Source organism: Daldinia childiae (genome assembly GCF_008694065.1).
Source record: "Daldinia childiae strain JS-1345 chromosome Unknown Scaffold3, whole genome shotgun sequence".
In the NCBI taxonomy this organism is placed as follows: Eukaryota; Fungi; Ascomycota; class Sordariomycetes; order Xylariales; family Hypoxylaceae; genus Daldinia; species Daldinia childiae.
In genome coordinates, this window is record NW_022984644.1 from 1,085,715 (window position 1) to 1,104,310 (window position 18,596).

Genomic DNA, 18,596 nt, shown 5'->3' on the forward strand with positions numbered 1-18,596 from the left:
GCGGTACAAATAGGTTATCACATTACAGTAGTTGTATTGCGAAACCTAGATTTAGAGTCGTAGCTCTACACTGATAGAGCAAAGAGAAGAAGTTAAAACGACAATCGAAATCAGAAACATTGCCAATTATATAACTTCTCGACTATCTGTCTGGCTAGTACGTCGCGCCAAAGGTATCATAGTAGGCTTTTTTTTAAAGACCATTACACCAAATTTAGAACGAACTATGTCGTCTAACGTCATAAGGAGAAGAGAGGCTGTGAGTAGTTTGTTTTACCATAGTAATCTTCCTTACATGATGACTTCATTAGAGACATCCTATTCAGTTTGTTAGCTTGATACCATATAACTGCTTTTAATATTCGAGATAGACTTGTATGACATACCCTCTTCAACTCCTTAAAAGGCAAGCAGACACAGTTTTGTACGCGGACTTCGTCACCAACCCCGCATTCCTTTCCTAGAATGGTGATACTTTGCACCTTCACACCGTTCTTCACAATGCTGGTAGAGTGGCTTGTAACGGGCGTGTGTGCCTTCAACACGAGCCCAGGCACCAACTCGGCTATTCCAGCCAACAATGGAGTACAACACGCAAGCGTCATGCTTAATTTCTGCGTCCTCGAGGACAATTGACTCCTTGACTCTTGCACCAGGTCCAATGATCGCCCGGGGTCCGATGGAGACATTAGGTCCAAGCTTAGCAGTGGGGTCAACGTGCGCGGAGGGGTGGATGAATACGGGTGGTATGACGTTAGGAGAAGGCTTCGCAAGTTCGCTCGACTCGGTTTGGTAGGCCTTCTGTAGGTATAGCGCATTAGCTGGGACGGCGGATCCAGCCGTCTTGATCTGGCGCCAGAAGTCCTTGGTCTCGTAGACGAAGAATTGCTTGCTGTCCGCGAGATCGCTTAGGATGTCTTGTTCTAGACGGATAACTTCATTCTTGCGCTCTTCATCTTCGTCGGCCATGAAGCTTGACTCGAGGTTCTCGGACGAGGGATATGACACTAATCGAGGTCTGTCGGTTCTTCGCTTAATAGCAGTCTTGATGCTCGGGAAGATGGCGTCGACACTGAACAAGTAGACACCACAGTTGATGAGATTTGATATGTGGCTTTCGGGCTTCTCGACGTAATGTAGTACACGACGAGAGTGCTGATCCGATACGATGCAACCAAAGTTGGTCGCAGCATCTTCGCCTACCCGTGTGCCTAGAATGACAGCTTCGGCATCCTTATCGTCGAATAGCTTCTCCATCTCGTTGAGGGGAAAGGAACAGCACACATCCGAGTTGAGAACGAAGATACGCTCGGGTCGACCCTTAAGGATAGCATCTCGGAAATGGTATAAGCCACCTGCTGTACCTAGCGCTTGGTATTCTCGTAGGTATTTGATAGGGAGATTAGGGAATTCCGAAGCAGCTTCCTTGATGAAGTCTTTGAATACGGATTCGTCATAGTAGCCAATCATAACAACCTCCTGAATGGAGGGCACTTTCGCAATGGCGGTCAAGCAGTGCCAGATGATGGGGTGGCCAGCAACGTCGAACAAAGGCTATTATTATCGTCTGTTAGTAAGGCGAAGGTAATGTATTTTTTATAGGAATGGTTAATGTGCAAACCTTGGGGACATCGAGCGACAGAGGGCGAAACCGGGTTCCTCTCGAAGGACCGCCAACCTGTAGTAAACAGTTGTAATTAGTGCAAGTTATGGTATAAGAGGTGGGAGGTGGGGTGTATATACTAAGATGACAGCTTTGGTACCCTTACTGGGACCATTAGCTTTTTCTCGAATCGGAACCTGAAGCATGATGACCGATAATTGTGTATGTAAATAATAAATAAAGTGCAGCTCAGATTCAGGTACAAGTTTTGAAGGCTTGAAATGCAACGACACAAGTTCGCCCAAGATGTTTTTATTTGGCGGGGCAGGAAAGTTTAAGTTAGTTGTTGTTAATTATTATTAGTTGTCGTCTAGCAAGTCTAGCCCCCTGACCTGGACCTGAATTGACCTGAAATTCTTAGGTTCATGCAGCTAACAAGGATTCAATTGATTCATGTGGCTTTTACTGACATGCGTGCGACATGTGGAGGCACTAATTGGCTTTGGGGACCTTTAAGGGATTTTTGGGGACCAGGTCGGAGGGATTAACTTTACAACCGGTTACCGGGCAGGTACCTATATACCTAGGTACCTTGTACATATATCTCATAATGGATCTAACATCACTGCTGACAGAAAGGAGATTTGGGCTTAAAAATTATCTTGACCTCGGACATGAATGAGTAGAAGTCTTTGCCATAGTTTTCTTCATGTATCTATCTCTTCCAGGTGCTCAACCTCAGAACAACTGAAACTCAATACCGTGGTGTAAAAACGGTTGATCATGTTGACTCGGGTATGGCGATATACCAACCTCAAAATCAGCTAATGCTCCTATGATTTGGTATTGATACATGGGCGACCCCAGGCACTTTTATACCTACGAGGTCTATGATCTAAAAATAAATCTGGCTCATTTATCTTCCGCGCTCTCATCCTTTGCTAGGTCGTGCTCCTTTAAGAGTGCGGTAATCTCGTCCGCACTCCAAAGTCGGTGGTAGATCTTACCGTCCTTGGTCTGTCCCACCGTTGCGAACTCGACTAGAAAGTCATGTTAGTATTGTCGAATATGATTTAATACCTACGGAGAACTCACTCTTTTCACTGCTTAGCTTGGTTGAGTCCATAGTCTTGCTTAGCACCTTGACTGCCATACCGCATGCCTCCTTCAATGTGCAATCCTCCTTATAGTCTTGCTTCAACAAGCTCGAGGCGCTTGCATTATTGGCACCAGCACTTGTAGCCTTCCAGCCGCCGTAGTTGCCTGATGGGTTGCTCAGGTAAAGTTGGAATTGTCGCTGAGGGTCCCACCCCGCGTAGATGAATGATACGCCAAACGGTCGTAATCCACCGTGTTGAGTATATCCTTGCTTAAGATCGCATAGTCTTCGAACTAGTTGTTCGCATGGATATCTTCGTTGTAGGTTAGGAGATACCGTTGAGCGGCTTGTCGGGCATAGTTGATGAGGATGTTTGCATCAGCTGTCATGCCCGCAACAGCACAAATCATGTTGCTGTAACCCGTTAGCTTTCACAGGTCAACCTAGATATATAGCTTTGATGTCACTACACACTCGTTCAAAATGTAGAGCTTCTCTGCTGAGGTATCTTGCTCTAATAGCTTCGACGTAACCTTGCGCTCTGCGGCTAAGACGATGCCATCTTTGGCGAGAATTCCGATCGCAGTTCCGGCGTGGGATATAGCTTCGAGCGCATATTCGACCTGATACAAGCGACCCTCAGGTGAGAAGATAGTGGTCTGATCGAAATGTGAGCCTCTGCGCATAGAATGTTATTAGGGATAGGTAGGGTAGCTCTTGAGCTTACTCGGGAATCGTAGCGGCGAGACATGGTGGGGGAATCTGGCCTTGAAAATCAAGAATAGAAATTTATTCCTAGTCTTGAAAATAATGTAAGTTGACGAAGGCCAGTTCGTTGTTGGTAGAAGTCGGATTAGTGGTGTTTGTATTAAGTATCAAAGCTCCGACGTTGGATGCTACTATGAATTGAATTCTGGAAAAGGCTGGGGCTATTGAACTAAGGCTAACAGCTAGGCAAGAGCTCCGACGCGTACAATGGGAATACCTAACTTGAATGGACTTGGAAGGTGCACTGACCCGTAAGGCTTAAGTATCTAGGTACCTAATCTACGTGCGTGCGGCTACCTGACGCCTCGGATTGTTGCTGAAGCTGTTGTGGCTGGTGCTTTAGTGGCTATTAGTACTTTGTATCTAGGTACTTTACGTATTGAAATACTGCTATCCCACTACCCCACATACATAACAGAATAAGCACTGCATTTCATCCAATTTGCGATTCATAAAGTAAAAATAATTTAGTTTTAGGAAGACAGGTAATATTATTACTAATATTATCATAAGTAAATTAATTATTGGACTTATAAGTTTGAGAAATCACTTACCTAAGAGGTAACTACCTAGGTAGACGTGCTTGCCCACCAACTTGATAGAAGTTTTTTGGATTGGAAGTTGTATATTAGGTACCTCCTATGAATGTACCTAAAGTACGTATAGGAGATGTGCGGGGAAACTGCTGCTTATCAATTAAGTACCTAAGCCACAAAACTACATGCTACCTAAAACTTACATAATGTACCTCTAAACTAGCCTCTATGCTTCCATCACTTCTAGATCTGAGGTCCGTGCACAATTGCCGTTGTCTTTTCATGGGATGTTTTTCCCCATTGAACATCAAAACCTCCACTCGTGACAAACTTCCCCATCGTAATAACTACCGCATCAGCATTCGGAGGACCACGTCACGACACGATTTAGCACCTCCCAACACGGCGCGTACCCGGCGGTGTCGGTTTCTGTATACGCCGGTCAACAATAAGTAGGTGCTGTCGCGTCACCAGCAGTTTGATTCTTTGCGACAACATCATTGGGCTGTATCTTACCTAGATTCTCCCTTTTCTTTTTTTTTATTCACTACTTTGGTCCAGCAAATACACTTCACCGGGACCTAAAAGGAAAGGGCTAGGTCTCTTTAAGTGTTAGAAGAGCTTTGAAGGTCATATTTTTGGTCACTTTGCCTTCTCTTTCCGGCCAGATCATAGATCAACCCAGCTCCGTAGAAGCCATGATTGTCTGAAGAGTTTCTGCTGCCAATTTCTAAAGTCGCAACGTAGACTCAGACTCTATCGCAACACCAAACAACTAAATACCTATGCTGCAACTTTGACCTGCATTCTCCTGATTTGAGCTTCACCGATTCTCAATATGTCCGGTAAGCGTACTACCCGCCATAGTTCTGCGACAAGCAGCTCGGCGCAAGTCTTAGTTGACACACGTCAAATTACTCGTCATGATATACATTCTGTTATTACAAGACTAGTTAGCGAGCTAAACCAGTTACTAACGCGTATGCACGTCTATAGGCGAACCAGAGCCTCGTCGATCCGTGCGAGCCACAAAAGGTCAACACACAAAAGCATTCGATCAACTCGAGAACGGACCGGAACCTGTGAAGCGACGCCAGACCAAAAAGAATAGCAAAAAGACAACCGAGAAGGACGAGAAACAGGATGACGATGAAGAAATCATACGTTGCATCTGCGGTGCTACTACGCAGGACGACGATGATACGAACGAACCGTGGATTGCATGCGACAAGTGTGGTGCTTGGCAACACAATGTGTGTATGGGCATGAGTGTTTTTACGGAAGATTTAACTAGAGATTATTTCTGCGAACAATGCGCGCCCGAAGATCACAAGGTTACCCTGGAGGCTATGAAGAAAGGGGAGAGGCCATGGGAGGAGCGTAGGCATAAGTATGAAGAAGAGAAGAAGCGCAAGAAAGGGGGTAGGAAAAGTAAGGGAAAGCGCGTAAGTGATCCTAAGGACCGTTCATCGCCGAGTACATCTACTACGAAGGCAAAGGCATCTCCTACCCCTGATGCGAAAAAGGAAGAAAGTACACCCGAGTCGGCTTCTAAGGGTAAGCGCAAAGCTCGGGATCAGTCACAAGGGCCACATAGCAAGCTTCGCAAGGTTTCAGATGTGCAAGCAGTTCCGTCAGGCCCGGCATATACTCCTCCGGATGACTTGCCCGAGAATATTCAGAAGCTTGAAGGCCCTCGAAGACAAGCAGCACTAGGCTTACAGAAATCCCTCGATGCGGCTATCGACCTTACCGAGAAGAAAAAGCTATATGCTATCCCTCAAGGCTCATCCAAAAAGGATATCACTGAACGATTAGCTATCGAGATCGAACGAGCCTTCCAAGACACTCACCCGAACACCTCTCATAACGCATCCCAACTTCGCGCACTGTTCTTCAGTCTGAAGAATATATAGAACTTGCTAGCCAGGTTCTGAATAGGACATTGCCCACCTACATCCTTTGTAGTGATGACTGGCGATCAGCTTGCCACTAAAGAGCAGCAGCGTGAGACAGCCGAGATGAAAGCGCGGGCGGAGAAGCAATCCATTCTAATCACTGAAGATGGCCCACGGGTACGACGAACTCACAAAGGAGAGGAAGTTGTTGAAGGGGATCACCTTACAGTGGAATTAGATGAAGCCCCGTCTAATCTTCGCCGAAAGGGTGTTAGAGAAGCGAGTGAGGCCGCTAATGCGAGCAATGACGCGACCACGTCATCGGCAGATGGAGTAGCGTCTCCTATGAATGCTGGTAGCCGTTCTAGCTCGTCCGCGGTGCCTCTCCGGGTCGATACTCAAGTCCACCAGCACTCGCCTAGAAAATCCGACTTCGATATTGGTAAAGTCTTCTCAAGCGTGCGATCCCCTTCAGTATCTCATCAAAGACGAGCCTCTACACAAGTTCAGTCGGCCGGTCCCGGTGACGATCCCGAAGTCGACCGACTACTCCAGGAGGATGGTAATGAATCTCCGCCATACTCACCGACGGAGCACATTGATCCTGATATTGTGTGGCGTGGTCCCCTTGTTATGACCAATGTGGCCGAGGTTGATACCGTAGCGAGGTATGCTGGTGGAGCCGATCTTAGCAAGGTTAGGAACATTGCATGGAAAGATCTGATACCGCCTCTTCTCACAGTCGCTGGACGTATCGCGGAAGAGAAAGCTATACCGTATCTTTGCGGGTTGAGGTATAACAATCAGGTAGACTTAGTCATTACTAGTTTGTCTCCAAGCCACCCCGCGGACCCCGCGGCGCAAAAGCAATTCTTAGCCGTCATCGAATATTTTCAATCTAAGAAACGATATGGCGTTGTCGGTGAGAAGAAGCTAGGCAATGTGAGAGATACCTACTTAGTGCCTGTGGCAGAGGGCGATGGTCCGATCCCAGAACCACTGCAGAATATTGGAGATCACCTCATTCCTCTGAAGCGTTCTGAGCCTATGCTTCTAATGATCTTTGTCTATCGGGATGAGAGACAGACACAGATCCGATAGATCAACAGCGATCTGAGTTGCAGAAAACTATATCGGGAACACCAACCCAAGGTACACCAATGCCGAGGCCATCACTCTCTGGCCCATCATGGTCACCTGCAACACCTCAAGGGTCCTTCGTCACCGCGCCCTTTTCTCAGCCACAATATAGTCAAACGCCGATTCCGCCTCCCAAGATTCCAGGCCACCCGACACCAGTAGTGCCGCCACGTCAGGCACCGTCAGCAATCGCACCGCAAGTTGCACAAGACCCTATGGTCCCGGCTTTACGAGCTGCGCAGGCTGAAGGCGAGATGAAGGCTCGTCAAGTCCTTGGTCCTCTATTTTCCAGTTCTACAGTTGCTTTCCTACTTCCTCATGCCGCTCGTATGAAAGAGGGCGAGTGGACTGCTGTTCGTAGAGCTCTAGAGCGTGACCCGCGAGCTCGTGACGATTTACAACTTCTGAGCAAGCTTTTGACTGAAGAGGGCAACAATCACCGTAAGAATGGTCCGCAGCCCAACCCAGCTCCATCTAGTGTCGCCCAGACTACGCTTGCCGCAACGATTGAAGGCTCTGCGCCAGCGGTGCAGCCTAATACATGATTCTTCTCATTCACCGATCAAAACGACAGTTCTATTCGAATATATACGTATTCCAATATCAGTGGCCAGAATTGGGTCATTGTGGTCAATGAGTCCTCGGTATGGACTATGAGCTCTTGTGACGGTTTGATTCTTGAAAACGTGCCCGCCCAATGCTGGGTTCGCATAGCACGCTATCACGATTGGCCTAGAGGGGAGGCTATGGCACCCTCAGCAAACAATTCCAATCATAATAGACACCAATTTCCAACTTTTACTTGCTTCACTTGCTCTGTTCCGCTCTGTTCCGTTCTGTTCCAAGTTTTATGCCGGTCTGCATTGAGATCCTGCCCCAATGTCTTGACATGATAACGTTTAAGACCCGTAAAGGTTATGCTCTCAAGGTAACCTGCACAGACTCAATGATATCGGATCCATAAACCTTGGACAGCCCTCACCATTTTGCACATTTCGACTGGAAGTCGGGTTGAATTGTGACTCACCGATCCGCCCTAGGGTCGGTTGTAATTATCAGACACCATCCGTTGGCCGTTGCTAGCCATTCCAATCAATTTACAGAGCCTCAGTGATTATAATCAACGCAGATACGTGTCAGCATAATCATCATCACATGAAGAAGATTTTGATCCGATAAAACAAAAACACGTTTAAGCTCTAAAGCTTAGTCCCTTAGCAATCACTAAGGTCAGTTTCAAAACTAACTATCATGTATTGTCTTCTATGAGGATAGGAGCTAACGTTTTGGCAGATAACTTCAGCATCTGTGCGGCGTTCCGAACGCAATTTTCTGCTCCAGTTCAGTATCGAGTTTTGTACTCGGCGAGCATTTCTGTTGGTTAAGGGAGTTGGAGGAAAAGGAAAAATGTTGCTATAGCTTGACGTCTCTTCGCATAACTGGCCCAATCCTGTAGCATTTCAGGTTTATTTGACTGAAAAAGAAAAGCAAAAAAGCAAAAAAAAAAAAGTTTTACATGTACAGTTTCCTTTTGAAAATTTATGATCAGGCCCGATAATAGTTGAATCAAGTTTCGTAGCCATCAACGCCTAGGGCAAATGTTACATGGTCATTCATTGAACTTGGTATGAACTCTTCTTAGGTCTAATAGGTTGGCAAGTGAAATGTATGCTAGGTACAAGTAACTGCGGCTATTGTATTAGCTCAATGTAGCTCTTCAAAAGGCCCGTGGGGTTCTCTATATACCATGCATGACCCGACGTGAAACGTAACCTCTAGATGACTCCATCGGGCAGCATATTCGTCTTAGGAGCGAACTTCCCCGTATTACCCCAGGCCAGCACTTCGTCATCCGTCAACCCCTTACGTGCCTCAGCTATATCCCCATCTCGCGTATGAGGTATGTATTCATGGATGCATGTATGTAAGTATGTATGTACGTGTCTCCTTCCATTATTGGAAGGGTATCTGGCAGATCCGGCTGTTATCGTCCGCATAGTTAGACCAGACCAGGCTCTCGCTTGTGCTGGTGTCAGTGATGTTGACGCTCCACCACCAAGTCTCGATGATGGGCGAGTTCAGGGGTCCTGCGATTTCGAAGATGACGGCTTGGATGGCCGCAGGGCCAAGCTTGTAGTCTGCGGGAACGACGAACCCGGCGATGGACGTGTTACCACTGACGGAACCGTCTCCTACTGCTTCTATTGAGGCATTTAGCGGAGGTACTTGGGTAAGTATATGACCTGGCTACGTAGGCAGGCAGGCAGATAGGCAGGTAGGTAGGTAGGTATGTTTCTTCTAGGCTGCAGCTGTGCTGTGCTTTTCCTTGCTTCTCCCCCTTGCTACGGAGTTGGCTGGGGAAATATCCTTGCTCGTTCGCTCGCTCGCTCGCTTGTGTTTTTGCCAGCTCACTCCCCGTAGCTACCCCGTACCTGGAGTTAGGCCGAGAGAGAGATATTTACTTACTCTGGAGATCTACAATCCCGTTGGTCAGTAGGACAGGCCCCAGGCTTCCCGGGCGCGGCGCTACCGACCACTCCTCGTCGTAGCGCTCGATACCCCAGAGCATAGTGTACTGTAGCGGGATGCCTGCCAGCTGCTCGATGGTGGCATTGAACGGATCGCCCGGTTTAATAGCGTCCGGGATACCGATGCGGTAGAGCCGCGCCTCGGCTATTCCAGCGGCGGCCAGCGTAGCCGCTATAGCGCGAAAGAACAACCGCATCTTGTCTTCTTGGTAGCGATGGTGGTGGTACACTCGACACTCGACTATTTAGCGATTTTGCCACCTCCGCCTTGTCTAATGCTGACGACGATCACTGGGTCTAGTGTAGCTGCCCGACCGCATTTAGCGCGGACGTGGGTTTCATCTTGATATTTATGGCCTTGTGGTACCTGGGGGCCTGGGGGAACTACTCAGGCTCGGAGAGGAGGCTGGGAGGGTCTAGATAGTGTATGAGGTATGTAGATAGGGGAGATTTCGGGTGCGACTGTATACGATCTACGTATCATACGAACTACCTAACATATGGGGATGACCTCGCGGTCTAGAAGCCTAGCCTACCTTGGATCTACAAATTTCGCCATAAAGATCGGCTCGTGGAGGCGGCTTATATGTAGTATCTGAGTGTGTGGTTTTGATTAAGGGATTTCGCCGTAGTCCCTGAAGTTGCCACCTATTCTACCACTGCTATTCAGGCTCGAGGAAGTCGGATTTCTCCTATTGGTGAGAAAGTAATTACGGTGCGATCCGAAGTTAGGGAACCCCCGGCACTTGATACGCTACTTTGGCATCGAGTTTTTCCGATCTTGGTTATTGATGTAAAGTGACATAGTTTAGCAAATATTTCTGAGTTATTTGACAATGCCTAACAGGTTAATGATTATTACATGGTTACATACAGATCTGGCTACCCAAACTTCGCACATTGGGCTACTAATGAGAAAAAGAAAAGAAAAGAAAAAAAAAAACTTGTTAAAACCCAGCCTGCTGGCAAGCTGGCAAGGTGATGAAAACGCTAACACGGCTACTACCGCATTTGGTTGTTGATGGGAATTATGATTGGTTCAATTCAGGAGTATCTGGGTACTTAAAGATACCTATATGTACCGCAACAGTGGACGCCTAAGAGGCCCAGTCGTGTTAGGTACTTCTAGAACCGTGGAAAGACTTTTGTTTACCGAGGCACCAATAAAATGAAATATCACAACTTCGTTTGTTTTCCATTGCCACAATAGAAGATAATTTTTTTGACAATTTGATAAAATATTGAATTGAATTAACTAATAGAATCCACGAATTATGATTGCTGAGTTTCTAATTGCAACCCTTCCATTGTCCCCCAATTCGAGCTCGTGCTCATTGTCTAGACCGGATACATGATGACCTGATAACAACAAGACATGACTGACGTCCGACAACCTTACACTAGCAGTACACGTCGTGAGGGCGAAATTAACATGATATGAGGTCCTCCCATTTGTTTCCTTTTTTTCCCGGTAACCCCATCTCATGTTCCATTTTCGCTTTCCCCTCCCGATCCCTCCCCCCCCGTGGTGATGATAATATTGTAGAATAACAAGTAATAACAAGTAGAAAAACAATGTAAATAATGAAAATGGTGGTGAACAAAGGAAAGAGAAGTAAATGATATGATGGCGGTGTAGTTTGTAGAATATGACTACAATCCGCTTGACAGTTTGAACAATCTATGGTTTGTTCAATTCCCCCTCGTACATGATGATGGTGATGATGACAGCAGCGTTCGAAATAATACAACAGCTGACAACAAAATATTCCCCCGCTCGTCCGTGCTTTTTGTGTATCCCGTAGTTAATAACCCATACCCTGTAGATCCGCGACAGCGACGGAATCGTTTCTGCTCGTAAGCAAGTAAGCGTCAGTCTTGGTCGAAGATCTCTCAATTCTCTCATAATCCCTCCGCTCTATCGTTTTCCCGTTGGACTCATATTGTCGTAGTATTATTCATAATGGTATTGGTGTTGTTGTTGTTGATGATGATGATGATTGATCTTTTTCTCTATCCCGGACCTCGATTAATATTTAAGTGGACTTCCCACTCTCACTCTCTCTTGGCGTGACCAGCAGCCTGTAAATTTATAGTGGCGACTTGTCTCTCTTCTTGAGTGTGTCGCGCGACATGACGAGTATGTTGCCGTCCTTGTCCGAGGGGTTGCGGACGAAGATTAGGCTGTTTGATGGTGAGCGGCTCTGACGCTTGTTGTTGCGTGACTTGGATCGGTCCTTGGATCGGTCTTTGTCGTGTAGCTTGTCTTGTAGCTTGCTCACGAGTGATTGTAGATCGATAATTTGGGCTGTAGATGATGCCTGTGTCGCAGTGGCTGTAGAGAGTTGGATGTTCGCCGTGTCAAGCCGTATAGTTAATGAATGCACTTCTCGACTAGGCCGGGTACCTTGTCTGCTTCGGCCTGAAGATCCTTGATCTTGCCTTCGAGGTCCGTCTTCTCCTGGGTTAGAGCTGTGACCCTATCAGATTCGGCCTGGAGGTCTTTAGATTTCGCCTCCAACTTGGCCTCGAGATCGGTTTTCTCTTGAGTTAGCGTGGGAATCTTGCTGGCTTCGGTCTGAAGGTCGTTCGTCTTGACCTCCAGGCTCGACTTCTCCTGCGCGAGCACGGAGACCTTGCCTTCAAGTTCCTTCACGCTCCCTTCAAGAGTGGCCTTCTCCTCGTGAAGCTTGGTAAGGCCTGAACCCTCTTCTAGGTTCTTAGCGACAGCGGCGATCTTGTCCTTCTCCTCTTGCAGTACCTTGGCAGCTTCTTGGTGCTTTTCGACATCAGCTTCGAGTCCCTTGGATCGCTCTTCAAGACCCTTCGAGCGTTCCTCGCAACCTGCGTGTTCCCGACGGAGCTTCTCGAGGTCGTCATATACCTTTCCGAGATCCGCGGTACGGATGATCAGCTGTTCTTTCTCCGACTCGAGAGTCTTGTTATGCTCCCGTACTAAGCTGAGGTCGTTCTCGACGTTGACTAAGTTAGCCCGAACATTCACCAGTTCTGCGTCAAGCCGTAGTCGCTCTGATGCAAGGGAGATGTTAGCTTCCTTGGATCCGGCAACCTCGGTGACTAGACCGTCAATTCTTGACTGCTTGTCGTCAATTATCGTCTTGAAGTCCAAAGCTTGCTTGTCGAGTTCCTGCTTAGAGAATTCCAGTTGCTTTCCTAGATCATCCCTAGTAGCTTCTAGTTGTTTCTCAAAGTCGCCCTTGGTCGTCTCAAGCTGCTTCTCGATACCATCTTTGGTCGCTGCGAGTTGCTTCTCAAGGTCGTCTCGGGCCGTCTTAGTGGCATCGAGCTGGTTCTGAAGTTCTCCCTTCTCGGACAACGCAGTCTCAAGTTGCTTCACAACATCTTCCCTGCTGGCCTTCACCGAATCGATGTCCTTCTCGAGAGACTGCTTGTCAGACTCGAGCGATGCGACATGTACCCTAAGAGACTCAATATCTTGCTCAAAGCATCTGACCTTCTCTTCAAGGGCAGCCCTCTCGTCTCGAAGGTCCTCAACTCGGTTGTACAGCTTCTGGTTATCCTTGTCGAGTGCTGCATTCTCCTCTCTGACGGGTCCGCTGTTGGCCTCCAGAGATTTAATCTTGGATAAGAATCTAGAGGCATCCGCCCGAGCCTGGTCTCTCTCTGACGTTAACTCCTTGACTTCGCAGTCTAGTTCCCTGAGTTCGTTATTCAAATCTTTGACTTCCTTGTTCAAATCTTTGACCTCGGTGCTCAGATCTTTAATATCCTTATTGCGAGCGCCCATTTGTCTTTCGAAGCTTGCTGTCGTGTGCTCCAGGGTTTCGATATCATGTCTGAGTGCGTCTTCCTGTTCTCTTTGGGCGGCATCTCGCATTGCCAGTTCCCGCTCGAGCTCGACGACCTGCTGCTCAAACCTGTCGCGTATGTGCTTGAGACTGTCTCGTTCCCTCTCTGCCTCTATTAACATGCCTTGCTGTAGTTGATAGTTACTGCGGAATTCGTCAGAAATCTGCCGTTGCTCCTCGAGGTCTCTTAAGATAAGTTCCTTTGAGTTGCGCTCGATGTTCAGGACGCGCACGATTTCCTTGTTCTCTTGTCCCCTAGTAGATAGTTGTACAGAAATGTCATCCAGGTCCCTGCTTAGTCTACTCCGTTCTTGTCGGAGGGTATCAGTTTCTGACTCTAGTTGCTCAACCTTGTACACGAGGTCGTTTTCTGGTTTCCGAGCGAGCTGAAGTTCCTGAGACTGTGAGGGGGCCTGCTGCGGCTTTGGTGGGACGAATTGAATGTGCACCGTCCTCTTCTTCTCTGGGACGGGAGGTTTAGATACCTCCGAAGGCGCCCTAGATCGCGTCCGCGTCCTGGCTCTGCTGGTAACTGTTGATGGTACATGACGTACATGTTTGACTTGGGTCGAGGGCTTTGAGGGCTTAGGGGGAACACTAGAATCTGATATGACGCTAGTAGCTTGTGTGTTGACTGAGAGCTCTGACGATGCCGATTGGGAGTCAGTCTCATAAGATGTATATCTGTCACTGTCCGAGTGGTATGTTGGTGATGGGGGTCCCGAAGGCGTGTACATTTGTTGTTCTGGCTCTCGCCTCGAGACTCTGTAAAAGCGTGCGGCAAGGGGATCTTGCGGCCGCGCGGGTGGTGTTGGGTTCTTTAGGATACCTCTTAGAGGGCCTGTTTGTGATGTTGTTGTTGTTGTGACTGCCCGGCTATGGGTTGTCTCTGCTTCGGATGCGGCCGGCCGTGATCTTGACCGGGGCCGTTCGGCGATTGCTGGGGCTGGGGTTGGGAATCCGCCGGGCATGGCGAATGCCCGCTCCACGGGTCGGCTTGTTCGCACGTCCATCTTAAAGCTTCTTCCTCTTCTTCTTATTCTTCTTATTTCTCTTATCCTTTCAGTATGTCGTATTCTGGGTGGAATTGGTAAGTTATAGTTGTTATCAAGTGTGCCCAGGTTAGTTCGGCTAGTGTAATCTCTTGAATTGGAGTTGAAGTGGTGAGGTGCTGGCTCATTTCGGTGGGCTTGTTCAGGTTTTTGTTGTCTGGGAATTACAAGACAAGACAAGGTGAGGCAAACGGATGAAGACGTAGCACGGGAGGGTTTTTGTCAAGTTTCCTAAGTTAAGGATCAGGAGACCCAAAGGGAAGGCTGACGGGTACTTGAATAATAAACTGGATTTTCTACGGTGGGTGTACGGGACGAATGGGACTACATACATACATACATACATACATACCTACCTATCTACATACCTACATACAATAACCTGAATGGGTGTGAGGATGACCAAAGACTAGTTGCAGTTGGCATGTCTGCACAACCGCGTGCTTTGCAGGGATATCCTCCCCGGGTCTATCTGCAAGGGAATTTGCTGTACCTACCTGACTCACCGCGAGGCGCCCAATGGGTATACGGAACGTTGCCCAACGGGGGGCCAACGGGGTCCCGTAGCAGTGCCCGTAGTAAAAAGTAGAGAATGTATAGAAAGTAGACACCGTAGCCTAAGGGCGTACACAGTAGAATACAAAGTTGTACCTGGTGAAGCTGATGAAGGGTCCGGAGGGGGGGGAGAGGAAGAGGAAGAGGTTGGAATCGTTGGATCAGATGCTCAAATGCCCAATGTCTCCCATATCAGGTTGGGCACTCATGCATTCGTGTAAGATGATTGGTTTAAAAACCAGGTGACCCTCTGAATACTACCCCACCCCCCTTTATTTGGCCATCATTTGCCACCTTTTGCCAAGTCACAAGAATTCATAAAATTACTGACCACTCCCCATCTCTATCACCCTAGGTGCAAGACAAATCGTACGCAATTCTTCGTTGGCCTAATGACGTCTTTAGGTTTCTTCTGCCCTACAGTTTTTTTTTTTTTTTTCTTTTCCACTATAAACTATTGACGCGAGTATTGACGCGAGGCTGGCCGACGGCTATGCATTAAGCGAAAACCAGTCTAATGTTCCTTCACACAATTAAGATAATTACGGAACAATGCAGAGAGCATTGGCATAAATGGAAGATATATGGGAATTATATCGGATTGGACAACTACTACTGCATCTTCATCCTCCAACCAGCTGTCGACGGAGTCAGTTGAGCCACATAGACCCGTCTCGAGTTTTATTTTCGGTCGGCCACGCCCCATCTGGCCCTTACTGAGTCGTCAATTGTGTTGTCAAAGTACCTAATGTACGCGTCTAGATTTGGTCTCGCCAGTGGACAATGGACGGATCGACCGCCTATCGCCCCTGATAGTCCGATTAGGATCTCTATTTAGGTAAGACTGGTGAGGTTAGTTTATAGATTCGTACGGTGGGCGTCTTTTAACGTAGCGACTAAAGATACTAATCTAGGCGGCTACATAAGCGACTAGGCGACTAACGACGCCGGTAGATGCCTATTGTTGGTGTGGCCTGTGTGGCCTGTGTTGGTTTATGTGGTTTAATGTGGTTTAATGTGGTCTGTGTGGTGAGTTGCGTACCATCTCTAAACCTAGTCCCCTTTCTATTAGTCCCCATCTTCAACAAGTCGTTGTAGTTGTGGTTGTAGTTGTAGTTGTAGTGTATATACTGGGGAAATGTATACAGGGGTCACTTTCGTAAAATCTGCACGGTGCTTCATTTGATAGGTATTCCCGTAATAATTACGAAGCGATAAAAATATACTTCTAATTGGATCCTTGAGGATTCTCTCGATCGGGAGCGACGGTTATACAAGTAACACAATCGTGTCTCGCAAATGCGTAAATACGTAGTTGTGCATCAAAAGGTCTTATTATTCTCTAACTCCGATTATATTGCAAAGCAGGTCTCGAACCTCGAATGTCTCTTAAGTGTACGAGAATACGATAGACCGATAGACCGATAGACAACCACATCGAAGATCTAAGGGTCCGATCATCGTGTACCATTTATCGCGTATTCTGTACCGAGCATAATTTCTTGAGATCCGGTCACTTGGGTACATTACTCGCGTTCATTATTTTGATTTTCTTAATGGTCTTCTTAATGATTTTCTCATAAACATTGTTCCCGATAGGTTGTGGCGCCGGCACACTGCATAAAACAGTGCGTGCGTAAGTGGAGTTTTGTAAATCATACAGTTCATACCAGACTTATTGAATCGTTGTTATGCCGTAGAAAGGAGGGGGAGGGATCCTCTCTTCTACTTCTCTACTCCTCTACTCCTCCACCTACGCACTGTGCGGTATAGATTGCGGTATAAGTTAGATTGCGGTAATATGTTGCGGTATAGGTTTGGCTTATTGAACTCCTAATAGTCCTAGTTAGTATTTCTTACTATTCCCAGTATATTCCTAGTATATTCCTAGTATATACACATCAGCTTGCATCGCAGTAGTACCTACATAATATGTACCTACTAACCATCTCTATGCCAACCTAAACCAATACAATTTGATTTTCAAGGACTTCGATCGTCGATAGTATGTATCCGTTCCTGCACGTGATCCATTCTCATGTAATGAACGTATGTCGTATGTTCCATATCTGTCGTATATCGTATGTATACTTATAGGTAACTATACTGTAAAGTAAGTACCCCTTTTCCCCAAGGACAAAGGACGCGTTGTATCACCTTGGGCTCCAAGGGAGGCTGGGGGCTGGGGAAAGAGGACAATAGAATTTAATGCTGATATCCTTGACTGTCTGCCTGTCTGTCTCTCTGCCTCTGCATGTCTGCATGTCTGCATGTTAATGAAGCGAGCGCCTAGAATCGAATGGCTGAAAATACGTCATTAATAGTTCAAGGCTTGAAAATCAAGCATTTACTTTTGGAAACCCGAACGCCTGTCAAACAACGGAACGTTAGCGTGATCAAGGCAAATCGAGCTTTCGGTATCCATTACCTTGCTAGGCATTACCTTGCTAGGATTATTTCATATCCACAGGTCCATCCACAGGGTCTCCATCTCATCCCATAGCGCATACCGCATACCGCAATAGCGCCCGTGCCCCGATGAAAAACGCGGGGAATAAAACCATTTCCAACCACAGTACGGCGCTGTCCGCGGCGGCATCATCCTTCCCAATCATAGACGCGTAGTGACATTACAAGCCGGATTTATTGGCTATCCATAGGTCTCGTGAGCCGTCGAACCGCGGAACTACAAAACAGCATCTAATTCCACTCCTGCGCCAAGAGACAATAAAACTTCCCACTTCTCCTCTCCTTTTAATGGCACCCCCTGCGCCGACCCAAAAGCAAGCCAGACCGGAGCCGAAGAAGAGGGTTTTAGGGTAGAGCCCTCGACATACGAAGGTAAGGCACCTCGCCTTTGAAGAAGACCTCTCCTTCACCGCTCATGCCGAAGCGTGATAAAAACCCAGGGCGCTCTGTCGAGCGTCGCACCAGATACTCGTGGCACCTTTTCTAGCGGCCGCCTCGATGGTGTAGCTCAACAAGGCGGACCCCACGCCTTTGCCCTGCCACAGCTGCGCGGTGGCGAATTTGCGAAATCGTGCCGCGCCACTACCATCATCGAACAGCGATATGATGCTCACTAATAGTTCTTCGGGATTTTGTTTACTACTGTCGCGGCTGTTGCTACTGTTACAACTGTTGCAGCTGTCTTCGCCATTATTGTTGGCGTCGCTATCATTGTTATTGGAGATGAATGCTCCGAAATGCTGACCGAAGATGTCGTCGGGTAGCTGCACGTAAGACAACGGCTTGTTGGGCCAAAGCACTGCCTGTCGTAGGGCGTAAGTGTCTTTCGCTGAGATAGGTCTTATAGATATGAGTGGTTGCTGCTGTGTGATGGTAGTAGGAATTATGTGACGAGTCTCCATGTTGGGTCGATATATGGTTCCAAGGATCTCAAAACCAAAAGAATGTTTTTTTGTTTTTCTTTGCGAGAATTATTATTTTACTCGTTCGTTGTGAGTCGATGGATGATGAGTCAGACGAGCCTTAATTTAGCGGAGATTCTCATCTACTAAACACAGGTGCACACTATATTACACACTACACTCACTGATAGCCCGTAGCATCGTGAGATAGGATAG

At 47.3% G+C, this 18,596-nt stretch overlaps 8 protein-coding genes across 8 annotated transcripts; 3 read left to right on the plus strand and 5 right to left on the minus strand.

Moving 5' to 3' along the window:
* Window positions 1-291: 291 nt before the first annotated feature.
* Window positions 292-1,809, minus strand: GL218_03027 (putative mannose-1-phosphate guanyltransferase; the record flags this gene model as incomplete). Its single annotated transcript, XM_033579571.1, has 5 exons — window positions 292-318; window positions 387-494; window positions 544-1,554; window positions 1,622-1,678; window positions 1,744-1,809. The coding sequence occupies 5 exons, from the start codon at window positions 1,807-1,809 to the stop codon at window positions 292-294; spliced, it is 1,269 nt and encodes a 422-aa protein (XP_033437452.1).
* Window positions 1,810-2,515: 706 nt separating this feature from the next.
* On the minus strand, window positions 2,516-3,453 carry GL218_03028 (putative proteasome subunit alpha type-3; the record flags this gene model as incomplete). The annotated part of the gene is made up of 5 exons (XM_033579572.1): window positions 2,516-2,643; window positions 2,699-2,988; window positions 3,039-3,116; window positions 3,177-3,361; window positions 3,430-3,453. The coding sequence occupies 5 exons, from the start codon at window positions 3,451-3,453 to the stop codon at window positions 2,516-2,518; spliced, it is 705 nt and encodes a 234-aa protein (XP_033437447.1).
* Window positions 3,454-4,844: 1,391 nt separating this feature from the next.
* Window positions 4,845-5,922, plus strand: GL218_03029 (putative phd finger domain protein; the record flags this gene model as incomplete). The annotated part of the gene is made up of 2 exons (XM_033579573.1): window positions 4,845-4,851; window positions 5,003-5,922. The coding sequence occupies 2 exons, from the start codon at window positions 4,845-4,847 to the stop codon at window positions 5,920-5,922; spliced, it is 927 nt and encodes a 308-aa protein (XP_033437446.1).
* Window positions 5,923-5,976: 54 nt separating this feature from the next.
* On the plus strand, window positions 5,977-7,005 carry GL218_03030 (Transcription factor BYE1; the record flags this gene model as incomplete). The annotated part of the gene is made up of 1 exon (XM_033579574.1): window positions 5,977-7,005. The coding sequence occupies one exon, from the start codon at window positions 5,977-5,979 to the stop codon at window positions 7,003-7,005; it is 1,029 nt and encodes a 342-aa protein (XP_033436723.1).
* Window positions 7,006-7,064: 59 nt separating this feature from the next.
* Window positions 7,065-7,589, plus strand: GL218_03031 (uncharacterized protein; the record flags this gene model as incomplete). Its single annotated transcript, XM_033579575.1, has 1 exon — window positions 7,065-7,589. One exon carries the CDS (start codon window positions 7,065-7,067, stop codon window positions 7,587-7,589), a length of 525 nt encoding a protein of 174 aa, XP_033436724.1.
* A 1,408-nt stretch (window positions 7,590-8,997) lies between these two features.
* Window positions 8,998-9,769, minus strand: GL218_03032 (uncharacterized protein; the record flags this gene model as incomplete). The annotated part of the gene is made up of 2 exons (XM_033579576.1): window positions 8,998-9,245; window positions 9,511-9,769. The coding sequence occupies 2 exons, from the start codon at window positions 9,767-9,769 to the stop codon at window positions 8,998-9,000; spliced, it is 507 nt and encodes a 168-aa protein (XP_033436725.1).
* A 2,177-nt stretch (window positions 9,770-11,946) lies between these two features.
* On the minus strand, window positions 11,947-14,373 carry GL218_03033 (uncharacterized protein; the record flags this gene model as incomplete). The annotated part of the gene is made up of 1 exon (XM_033579577.1): window positions 11,947-14,373. The coding sequence occupies one exon, from the start codon at window positions 14,371-14,373 to the stop codon at window positions 11,947-11,949; it is 2,427 nt and encodes an 808-aa protein (XP_033436726.1).
* Window positions 14,374-17,891: 3,518 nt separating this feature from the next.
* GL218_03034 (putative gnat family protein) lies at window positions 17,892-18,380 on the minus strand (the record flags this gene model as incomplete). Its single annotated transcript, XM_033579578.1, has 1 exon — window positions 17,892-18,380. One exon carries the CDS (start codon window positions 18,378-18,380, stop codon window positions 17,892-17,894), a length of 489 nt encoding a protein of 162 aa, XP_033436719.1.
* Window positions 18,381-18,596: the final 216 nt, after the last annotated feature.